Source organism: Mesitornis unicolor, unplaced genomic scaffold (genome assembly GCF_000695765.1).
Source record: "Mesitornis unicolor isolate BGI_N332 unplaced genomic scaffold, ASM69576v1 scaffold4214, whole genome shotgun sequence".
In the NCBI taxonomy this organism is placed as follows: Eukaryota; Metazoa; Chordata; class Aves; order Mesitornithiformes; family Mesitornithidae; genus Mesitornis; species Mesitornis unicolor.
The window spans coordinates 53,249-65,744 of NW_010180661.1; the positions used below are offsets into that span (position 1 = coordinate 53,249).

The window sequence follows — 12,496 nt, forward strand, 5'->3', positions numbered from 1 at the left end:
GCTCTGCTGCAGCGAGAACCACTCCACTCCTGAATTGCTCCGTGCAGTAATTACCGCATAGCAGAGCCATATTTCTGGAAGTCCTGCCAACAGTAATTAGTTATTACACTATTCATTTCCATGAACCTTGTTCCAACAGTGATTAAGGACACAGCAGCCTCCTCTCTTGCCTGTGATAAAGCTTGAAAATAGTGTAGCTGGTACCTTAATGAGACCCATTTCCCTTCTGATCCACTTTTCCGAAATCCACTTTCAAGATGCTTTTTCCTCTCTCCTTCTTTCCATCCTGTGATAACACCATTTACATTTCCAGATCTCAGTATCCAAACTTACATCACAGATCTTACTTTCCTTGCATCAAGAACTAACAACGAGCTTTAGAAAGCACAAGACATATTTGGAGTCAATCTGCCCTAAGAATAGCATGTTTCTTAAGTTTACTCTTATTTTTTATACTAAATGATTTAACAGTTGCCTGTACAAGAGGCCATGTCATTCAGCATTTTGAAATAAATTAATTTCAGTATTACAATAACAGTAATATGGTCACAGAGCCAAGTCCCCCCATGGTTTTTGAAGGTTTCTTTTCCCTTCAAAAGAAGAAATGTGCTGTACACTTGAAACCTTAAGTGAGAGTGATGTGAGGAACTGATACTACAAAATGAAAATTTTAACCTTCAGGTAGCTAATTCAATTTAGTGCATGGAATAAAATAAACAAGCAAAGCTTTTCAGTTAAATAGTGACAAATAAACGGGAAGCATCAGTTTTTGCGGCAATGCAAGGGGCAGGCATGAAAGTGGCTGTTGGTAACATTCACCAAACATCACAAAAATGCCAAGCCTCTTACCTGAAATAAAACACGACTTTGGGAACTCTACTTGCCTTATGATCATCATTCAGTACCCTGCAAAGCTGTGTACTTCCATGCCTAATTAAGACGTGACTTATCCTCTCCTGACTGATAAAATGCTGGGCAGCTGCTGGTCAGCACTTTCCACTCCCAAAACTAAGTGCACTTCTACAGCTGTGTGAATGTAGTTCACAACACGATAAAAAGTACAGTAACATCAGTTTTGGGATTACAAGGTAAGAACGTGAGTGCCATCATTTTTTCCATTAGAAATACTGATTATTTTTGGTGCAGGTAGGATTTGATTGAAATGAAAGTGCATACACTTCTCACAACAAAACGTGGTTAAAATGCACGTAGAAAAAATACCTACTTTAAAACCACTTGTTTGTATTTTCCAAGAGCTGTGAAACAGAATCGGAACGGATCAGCGATCAGAGGTGAGCAAATCTTTGTTTTATTGCCATCTACCGGCACTCCAGCAAAATACAGACTCAAACCTGCTCTCCTCTATCTCGGCATTTATCCCTCTGGATTTTGGTCTACTAACAGCAATCCAGAAAACAAATCCCTTACTAGATGCTAAGCTAAGAAAGCACTGGATAGCAAACACAGCGTAGTTTAAGACTGCAAATGACTGTAAGAAAGGAGAAACACGAATTGCACTTGGAATTTCCAGGTCAACCCAAGGCAGCTCTAGGAAGAGATTGGCTTCCTGGGAAGAGCTGTAAGTCAGATCAAACCGAAGCTTCTCATTTCACAGAAACAGATGGTTTGTTGTTTTATTTAGTTTGGGGTTTTGTTCATTTGTTTCAGCCCAGAAATATCAGACAGTGGTCCCAGCTTTTAAGCTTGGTCTGGAATCCTGACTGACTTAAAAAATAAGTATTTACTTACAAAAGCACCTCTGCCTGAAGAAAGCAGCATATGGCGGGCTTTTCCTTACCTAATGCTTAGGTACTGTGACCACGGTAATCTACTTAGAGCCAATTCTGCAACTCATTAGGAAATTGTTTTCCTCTTTAGCTTAACCTCTTTACACGTACTGCAATTTACTGTACTTTCTCTATCCTTATTTAGTATTTGTACTTCAGCCCTTTTAAAAAACTTCTGAGATAAGTAAATAATGAAACTGCATCTTCATTTCATATGTGGAACAACTACAGAATACATTAAGTGGCTTCCCCAAGTCTACTGCACAGTAACAGAGCAAAAATCACGATTTCTGAATTCCATCTCTTGTTTAAAACAAACAGAAATAAGCCAAAAAGTCTATTTCTTTAAAAAAGAACATTGAAAAAACCAAACCAAAGCAAAACCAAAACTCCAACCAACCAACAAACCCTAAACCAAACTGTAAAACCCTACGGGGTCTTTTCCCCATATGCAAAAGAGTAATTTTCCACTCTAATTTCACCTTCCTTCTAACTCTCACAGCTCCAGACTTCGTATTTCAAGCATCTGAACAGTATTAGATGGTTTATGAACTTGCAGTGTCCCTTTCTTTCTTAAATCCTTAACTCTGGCCCAGAAACAGAACACCCACTCATGTATTTATATAGGCTTCATTCTCGTCAAGAGTTGTCCACTGCACTCAGCAGGGTTTAATATTCGCTGTACAAAAGCACTTTCTTTATCAAACAGCCCCATTTCCAGCAAGTTTCCAGAATTTTTAGTAGCAATTAGTCCTCAGTGCCTCCGAACAAATGTGGAACTTGTTTAAGTCTTGTCCTCCCCCAGTTAACACATTTTAATATAGCCTTTCCATCTCCCTTTAACACCACTTTCAAAAGTGGCTGCAAGACAGCGACATTTAGCAGGGAGGATACAGGTCCCTGTCGTATTTTTCAAGGTAACATGAAGAAATGGCAGTAAAACTGTTTTCCTCACAAGGTTTTCCTCGACTCTATATTAGTTTATGCAGGTTTTCACTAAAACTCAAGGAAGAAACCACCCGATTATTCAGATGTATATTCTTGCCATAGGAACAAATTACCATATTGCCTCGAATATTCTGTTACAGTAATATCTGAAGAGTCTAACTGGATTACAAGAACATGATCTGCAATCACGAGAAGCTGAATGCTCTAACAGAAATACAAATTGTTATTCACTCAATCCTTACTGGGAAAAGAAGGGGAACAAAATTTAGAAATAAGAAAATAAATAAAATGTATTTTTTGTATTTACTATGATAATAAACCATGGACAAACACAGTTGGTCCTTGGGTTAGGAAGCAGAAAACCTTCAAAGGTGGTTTGAACAGCGCATCTTCACCTTCAACTACGCAAAGCCAAATAAAGACGTGCAGTAATGAAAAACTAAAAATCAGCTGGCCATTCCTACCAAGAACAGAACTGAAAGGAAACCAAACAGTGGGATCTTTCCTCCTCTCAAAGCTGCATGCAAGTCCTTCCTAGTGCCAGGGAAACACCTATCTTTGTTAGAACTTACTGCTGAGAATAAAACAAGCACAATACACACTGCTTGGACAGCTCCTTTCCAAAAGGTACTGCCAATCAGTTTCGTAGTTCATGATGGGGATTCCATCAAAACTTCATGTAAGACCTGAACAAATAGTGAAGACTGGTGATGGAGCTCTCATTTCAAGCTAGCCAAGTTAAAACCGAAGAATAAAGACACCCACATTCTCACAGTGTATGCCGCTCACGATGCGCTTGTTTTCTTGGTGACATCATTCTGCTTACTGATATTTTAGTGAAATAACTGTACATCCTCACAGAATAGGCAATTATGTTATAGTTTACTCCTTGCCCCACCAGACATGCATTTCATTGGTATAACTGCTATAACCACGCTTCACCACTTCTGTTTTCATCAACTGTCCCTTGCGTGCATAGCCAAAAACACAGCCAGAGCCTTCCTCCCCACACAGCTGTGCCAGGTGGACACATCACTATCCCATCTTTTCTTGCTTCTGTCCCTCTTTTTGTAAAACCAGGACTATGAATTTCCTATGGCACTTGATATTTTTTTCCAATTGATATTTCCTACACAACAAAATAATTCTTATTATTTACTAATACTTAATTTTCCAGTTTAGATGCATCTACTAATGAGGAACCTTAGACATGGTAAGGATTTCCAAATGAACAGGCAAGAAAATAAGTTTCTACCTTTTTCTGTATTAAAATACTTTGTGGTTTTTCTTTTTAATCTGTGCCTTATTTTCCCCCATGATTTTTGATCCATGTCAAGCAAAGAAGTTGGAAAGATGAGTCGAGTTGCTGTACGTTCTCTAAAAACTGGCTGTTTGGGAAGAGGGAGAGACCGTAACTCCTGTCCCCACAAGAGAAAGGCAAGCAGAGTTCAGCAGTGACTCCTCACACCCTCCACTCAACACATCTGCACGCACATCTGCACACATGACCAAGCGGCCGGCGGGGAAGCAGCTCTGCGCTGGGGAGCTCCCGCTCTGTCTTCCAGGTCGGGATATGCTGCCACAGGGGACTCTTGGAGGTGAGAGCATAACCAGGAGAGAAGAGAATTCAAGCAGCAAAGGACACAAATCCTAAAGAAACCAAGCTTTGCTTTCCACAGGATGCCTTATTTAAAGAAGGGTTTGACAGTGCTGTTCACCAGGCTCGTGCTGGGGCTGCCAGCAAGAGAACTATGTTCAGAGAGAGAAAAGCAAATGTGACAAATGTACTTGACATTTAATGGCTCCCAGAGTAAGCCCATTACTAAAGGGGAGAAAAGCAGATGCAGCGCATGCCCAAGGCTTTATCCCTTGCAAATTAAAAACTCTATTATTTAATGTTTATTGGATAGCTTATGTCATTATAAAACAGGATTCTCTCATTACAAAAATGCTCTTAACTAAACCTTAATCTTTAATCCCACAGAAGTTTTGCATCACTTATAACTTTTCCATTGATAAGTATTTATAAATAGAAATGGCCTTATAAAACGTGGTAAAATGAGAATGCTGGCACCAAACAATTCTCAAAATACTTACTAGTTTAAGCTGGTGTAAAACACAACAAGGATTTCAATCGATAAACCTGGTCGTACGCCCTCTGTACTATCACAACATGTTTTAATAACACAATTACCTGCAATACCAAACTGCAGCTGATCAGAAACTCGAACTAGAATTGATTTCCATTGTATTTCTGTTTCGCAGATGAACTCATTGCAGCACTCAACTTCTACATGAAATGAGATTTTTACTTAAAACCGATTTAATTTCTTGTTACTAAGAACACAGACCAATCGACTTGATGGTAGAAACTGCTCTCTAAAAGGAGGGCCAATTTTCCATATGCTTAAATTTTACACTAACAGGGAGTTTATGAAAAGTACCATTGGTGCCACACACCCCACTCTTGTGTGGAACAAGGATGAAATAAAACACACTGTAATCTAATACATACAGCATATATGCACTTGAAACTAATTCTTAACTTCTATTATTCTTCAGCACTAAAAATGTACACGTCATCAATTCTTCTGTGGTAATGATCTATCCTACAAAGGTTACATGTTTACAGAACAGCTGCAGTCTCGTAGCGTTCTTGAGCCCAGTCTGGATTAACACTGCTACTACAAGTAACTTGATTTGTACCAATTCCCTTTATTCCTTAAGATGAAACAGCTCAACAACCAAAGTCTCCTCAGACCAAGAGTGTATGCCTCATAGCAAAATGCAACAAAGGTGTCCTTAAAACTAGTCTCGTAACGTTCTTGAACCCAGTCTGGATTAACACTGCTACTACAACAAGTAACTTGATTTGTACCAATTCCCTTTATTCCTTAAGATGAAACAGCTCAACAACCAAAGTCTCCTCAGACCAAGAGTGTATGCCTCATAGCAAAATGCAACAAAGGTGTCCTTAAAACTAAGAGTGTAATTTATTCTATAGTATTAGCTACTCAGAGCTACACAACATCACTACAAAGGAGTGTGATCTATCTGTACATCAAAATAAATCCATACTGGGTGATAAATTTGACCTTAATTCTGAGACACATACCTGAATACATGGCGATACATCACCAAACTGATGCAATGTTTTTATTCTTGCCCAACGTATATCAAGATTGACACAGAGATTTTTATGTTTAAATATATTAATGAAAAGTAGTGTTATTTTTAATACTAACTGTCATCCAGTTAAGGAAAAAATATGGTGCAGGTCATATCAGTAGTTCACCTTACTGAAAGACTGCCACAGCACAATGTTAGTAACACTTTAAGGAGATTCACAGAATCACAGAATCGCTCGGTTGGAAAAGCCCTCTGAGATCATCACGTCCAACCGTTCCTGTCTACCCCCTAAACCATATCCCTAAGTACCTCGTCTACCCGCTCCTTAAATACATCCAGGGATGGTGACTCCACCACCTCCCTGGGCAGCCTGTTCCAGCTTCTGACGACCCTCTCAGTAAAGAACTTCCTCCTTATCTCTAACCTGAACCTCCCTTGGCACAGCTTGGTGCCGTTTCCCCTTGTTCTATCCCCCATCACCTGGGAGAAGAGACCAGCACCCACCTCTCTACAACCTCCCTTGAGGTAGTTGTAGGTGGTGATGAGGTCTCCCCTCAGCCTTCTCTTCTCCAGGCTAAACAACCCCAGTTCCCTCAGCCGCTCCTCATAAGGCTTGTTCTCCAGAGCCCTCACCATCCTTGTGGCTCTGCTCTGAACACGCTCCAGAATCTCAACATCCTTCTTACAGTGAGGGGCTCAGAAGTTTAAGGCAGTTCTCAAATACTGGTACAGCAAGGGACACCAGACCCTATTCTAACAAGAGCAGCAAGATGAACTGCCACAGAGAATTGATTTAATCTGGTTCATTAGGCAGAAACGTTTGTGACCGAATAAAGCACAAAACCTGTACCACAGGAAATGCCACAGATGCTTCTTTTCTTTCTCACATTCATGCAATATTAAAAGTTAAGAGCATCCAAAGACATTAACAATATTAATATGAATTGTCAATTAAATATTAAATCTGACTGATCCTATATTGTCCTCTGTCTTTCTAAGGCCTCTTCAACAACACAACCCATAGCAGGTAAGAATTCAGAGAGGGAGGACTGGGTTTTAAGAGATGTATTTCAATATTTAATTTTAATCTGTCTTCAGTTTAAATGTCACTACAGCTATTATGATTTTAAATATTATGAACTAATAATTTAAACCAAAGATACATGAAAATATCTATTTACTAAATAAATACAAGGTCCTATCTCCTGCAGGTGAGTAGGCAAGTCCTCACTCCTATATTTTGGTGGGCTTACTTACAGGCCTAAGTTGTCCTTATAAAGCCAATCACAATTTACAGGATCCTAGAAAGACACTGTATAATGCATGATATGCACATGAAAACTCAATGCCTCTAATAGAGTTTTATCCGGAATTCAGAAAGACGTGTTAAACACAATTCTTCCCTCATGCAACCCAGTACCTGCCTAATTGCAAGTCTCCAATGAGAGTAAAGAAGAAAAAAAAGGGCACTCAGTGAATCACTGGGCAAAGGGGAAAACGTATTGAGAATAAAATACTGCGTAAGATAGACAGTTAAAGCAAGCTATTGCACCGTAAGAAATAACTGAACTGTAAAAAGATACAGCAAAGATATGAGAAATTCCTGAGGAAAGATACATGCAAAACACTAAGCACAGTACATATAAGTAAGCAGTGTAAAAAGATTAAAATCACTAAGTTCAGTTTTGGTGAAAATCTCTCAAGAGAAAACGCAACAGTTTCTGAGCTAGAACATATAAGCAAAATTCTCAAACATGCCATGAACCGTATTTTTCTGGGAGGAATTGTATTACACAAAAAATCAAACTGTGTGTGTAATAACAGAAAAATTACCATTACAATACTTCACAGTTATGCAGCCCCCTGGATCAGTCTGACGTTATCTACTTGAATGTCCATGTTGCAATACAATTTCTGTTCAGAGATACCAGATCTGGTTTTGGAGAAGTGATCCATTTTATTAAAGAGCTTGTGGAACATCCATCATTTCAGCCTTCTCTCTGAATACTGCTACTCCATAATTTCCTTTATGTGATGAGTATTTTTCCTATCTTATCATCCAGTCTTCCCAGAAAAGTAAATCTATGAATGTTGTTTAAACATGACAACATTCAAAACAGCAACAAAATAAATACAGAAATACCCCAACATACATGTCATTGTTTTTCTTATAGCAAGCCTTATGAACAGCTGTTGAAGGTTTTGGTGTATTCGTATTTTATCAATGTGACAATAATTTCCTGGAGAGTAGAAATCAGCTGTCTGAATGTGCATGTCATCGAGCTGTGTAATATAACAAGGGGTGATGGAAGTTTACAGACATATCCAATTGCTTCCACAACACAGAAGAATACAGCTTTTTTACACCTTCTTGGAGAAATCTGCCTCCTCAACCTGGCCATGATGCTAATGTCTGTCTGAATTTGCTTTTAAAAAAGAATAGAAATAGAAACCAGAGGAAAAAATCACCCGTAAAGACAAGTTTAATCAGGACCTGATGGAGGCCAGAGAAGCAAACCGTCTGTACCATCTGCAGGTCTGCGAAGCAGAAGACAGCGACTGCGCTTAGCCAGAAACACCACGGGCAAAGTGGTGCTCTTCACTTCAACAGTTTAGAAATAAAGCACTAAATGAGATTAAACAACGGTATAATTAAGACACCATTCAAGAACTGTAACACTACAATTAGGAGTATCCTCTAACGAACTCTGGTATTTTTAAAATTCGAAAAAGCCTGCAGTGCACTCTATCTGATTAACTCTTGAACCACGAGTTCTGGGCTGTGCTCAAATATCCAAAATACAGACTTAAGTTCTTGAGGAGGATCCTATTACCACCAGGAACCATCAGAATTCTGGGTTTATTTTCTTACAAACAACAAGATAAAAGGATTGCCTATAACTTTCCAGTTAAATCAACATTTTTTTAAGGGGGGGGGAAATCCAGCTAACACTACCTTCATAGCATGCTTCCCTTCTGAAAAGTAGAATTTATTCTTTCTGAATCTAGAAGAGAATTCTAGCTTTGAATTTTATTGCGACCAAAAATCAGTAAAATATAGGATAGGATAAAAACATCAGCAATTTCTTTTGGAACTGCGCATTCAAGCAGCAAGTTAATAGTGAGCTACCAAGTCCTAGTTGCAATATCAAAAGCCCAGCAACAAGCTCTCACAAACAGGCTGCCGATCTAAGTAACAATTACATCCTAAAATCTGATTATCATTCTTTTCCCAATAAATACCAAAAGAAGATATATTACTAATGTATCTTCAAACTAACATAACTAGTAACATCATCCCACAACCAAAAACATCCCAGAAAGTTCATATTTTGCATGTGTAATTTAGCAAACAGCAATCTTCTCTCTATCAACCAGGAATTGTCAACACACTTTGGGTTGATGGCTGAAGCTGCAGGTATTTGATCACTATTCTGAACCATGAGTTTGTCTGAACCCTGATCTAATTCATAATTTTCTCTGATGAAAATAATTTATTCATGTCCAATACTGAACAAAATTTCATTATAAAAATAATCCAACTCTAATACCAAAAAAAACCTCAGTCAAATTTCTGCTGGATTAAACAATCATCTGTGCCTTGTTCCTCATATTCACCACAATTGCTCTCTGATTATTTACAGAAACTACTGCCAGTGGTTTAACTCCTCATGTGAAGCCGACTGAAGATCATCTGCACTTGGCCTGCCAGCACTCACAACAAAATACAGAACATCTGCTGAAGTCAAAACCAGTGTTACAAAGACCTTGCAATAAAAACTGCAGCCCAGTCTATCATCTGAAGACCAATTTTCTCCACATAAACCTTCTTCACTGAGAAAAGTCCCTTTTGTTTCAAGAATCATTTTTGCAGTTACCAAAAATGTACGATTACCACAGCTCTACTTACAGACATCCAGGTGATAAATACAAAAACGTCAGCACTCTTTTCTAATAGCAATTAAAACAGCTATATATTTACATTTAATGAAGATAATCAGCAACGCAGACATGATTTACTCTGGAGAAAGTTCTCAAATCACTGCATTTGTTGAACTGATCTCCCTTAGCACAATAATGGTCTTTCCCATGACACTCTGAAAATAGGTGTCTAACCTTAAATTCTATGGACAACAGAATGAAAATTTCATAAGCTGTATGTGCTGTGCCTACTGGACACGCTGATAAATAACTGAAGTCTAATCAAGGGTTGTAATTCCTTTGGGTTTGTTTCCAGCTAGATCTTTCACAGAAAAGATATTAACAGATGTGTTTTAAAAAAAACAACTCGAAAACCAAACACCACAACTATTGGGCTAAAGAATTCATATCGCTAGAAATGTATAAACCACATTGCTGTACCATACTGCATATTAAATAGAGTTTAATTTTGCTTGGGGTAGAAACAAGGAAGGAAAATGAAGATTGAAGAGTAAGAAAATTATGAAGTGCTTAAATTCTTGTGAAAGTACTTTAAATACATTATTAATTTATATATTTTTGGTAAGAAACAAAAGCAGAATTCATGGTTACCATAGTTACACATACTCTTTGTTGTGTTTCAATGCCACATGATCTGATTCAAAGTAATACACATCAGGCTCTTCCTCATCATCCTCTGCAGTGTGGATGTTGGCACTCTCTTTGGCAGATGGTACATATCCAGCAACAAGCCTAGCCTCAGAAAGTGGCTTTCTTAGTCCATCACTCCCGTGATCTCCCATATTACAGTGTTTCTCTTTCTCATTTTGTTTAATTTCTTCAGACTTTTTGGGAGATCCATTGATATTACTAATACCTACATTCTTTTCAGTGGGACTAAGATTATTTTCCTCAACCTGTCCGTTTTCTCTACAAGGAGAGTTAGTTTTAGTAGGGCTACTTCTGGCAGGGGCAGCCCTTCGTGGTGAAGTTCTCAATGTGTATCTGTGTTCTTGAAGTTCCGACACAGAAGTCATTTGAGCCGAAACACAGTCCAGCACTGAAGAATGCGGTTCAGGTTCACCTGAGATTGATGCACCGTCATGATGAGTATTCGGGTTGCTATTGGTGTTTTCAGCACACTGTTCCTTAGAGGCACTACTATCTCCTACAACATCTACCTCCTCCTCCGAATCCCTTAACAAAGACGACTGGGTTTCAGAAAAGGACCCCATAGCTGGCTCATCCGCCTGATTAGCATGCTCCTCAGGCAAGCAGTCATTTATTACTTTGTGGTCCTCTAACTTTACCTGTTCTTGAGAGCTTGTGCAAGGCACATAATGGTCTACAACACTGTCCTCCTTGCTGCTATTAAGCAACAATGAAGAATGGGCAAACGAGTTTCCGTTTTCTGCTACTGTTTTGTCCTTGGGCACACAGGAACCAGCACTGTTTGGCTTAGTGTTCCCATCGAGCTGACAGTCATCACAGTTAAGAGAATCTGAGTCTCTCTCACCAACTCCATTGACAGTCTGATAGCCTGCAATCTCGTCAACTATTGCAGAATTATTAAATCCTTCTGCACAGACATTCACCTTTTTAACTTCCCTTTTGTCACAATCATCCAATATAAGACATCGACAAGCTCGCTTAGTCCCTGTGGAGACTGCATCATTGTCCGACACTAAGCTTTTATGCTCCAATGACTCCTTCTCTGTTTTAGGAGGCAAGTCTTCTTCCGAACTGTTGGGTGCCTCTGAGCGTAGACAGCGCTTAATTCTTTTCAAAACTGGTGACACTGATTCTGCTTGTTTCTTTTCACAATTTTCCACAGTTTGTTTATCAACATTATCTTTTTCGGAAGCAGACAGCCCTCTCTTTCTAGGGCTCACCCACGACTCCCGAGTGCTCTGTTGTTTCAAGTCAGTAGTTCTTCCACCGTTACCTCCCTTTTGAGTTTGCACAGACTCTGGCCTCTTCTTTGGTGACCTCGATCGGATTTGAGGATGGGGTGAAACTTCCTCCGGATGAGCAATACTACGGTTTCTTAATGTTCTACCACAAAAGTTTTCATCCAAACCATTTAAACCCACTGTAGATCTTGTAACACGAGTAGATCGAGAAGCAGCCATACTATGGCAAGTCCCTAAAGTATGTTCCTCATGATCCACTCATTGGGAAACCTTCAAAGAAACGTAAACAGAACAGTCAAAAAATCTTTTAAAAACACCTACAGACATAGCAAATCTGAAAAACACATTGTCACAAATGCACCTGGTGTAAAACTGAGTATGTCTATGCAATGTATTAATACCACTTTTCCCTCTGCCAATAAATAAGGGCAATAAAAAAGTTTTCCATCTAAGCTACCATGTAGCTGACTTGGTATTTGAGGTTGTCCTGGCTTTAGTATTTGTGCATGAATAATGTTCATATTACTGCCTTATGCAAGGCTGGAATGTTCCAGTTAGGCTCTAATTACTAAAATAGACTAATTTTAAGTATTATACATATGATATAATGTATTGGTACTGCTATTTAAAGTTTGGTCAAATGAGAGGTATCAAATCACATTCTTAATATCCCCCAGATTCCAGTTACATGGTTGCACATACTAAGGAAACCATTAAAATGGTATTTTCTTTGTTACTTGCTGCTTAAATCAACACCAAATCACTCATAAACAACAAAACAGAACTGCAACACTAATT

General features: G+C 38.8%; 1 protein-coding gene across 1 annotated transcript in view; it reads right to left on the bottom strand.

The window, feature by feature from the left end:
• The window catches only part of ZZZ3 (zinc finger, ZZ-type containing 3), a 30,164-nt gene extending 18,247 nt beyond the window's left edge, over positions 1–11,917 (bottom strand). The window contains exon 1 of the mRNA XM_010183140.1: positions 10,413–11,917. Within this exon, the coding sequence (XP_010181442.1) occupies positions 10,413–11,917 (1,505 nt within the window). The remainder of the gene's footprint in view (positions 1–10,412) is intronic.
• Between the last annotated feature and the right edge of the window lie 579 nt (positions 11,918–12,496).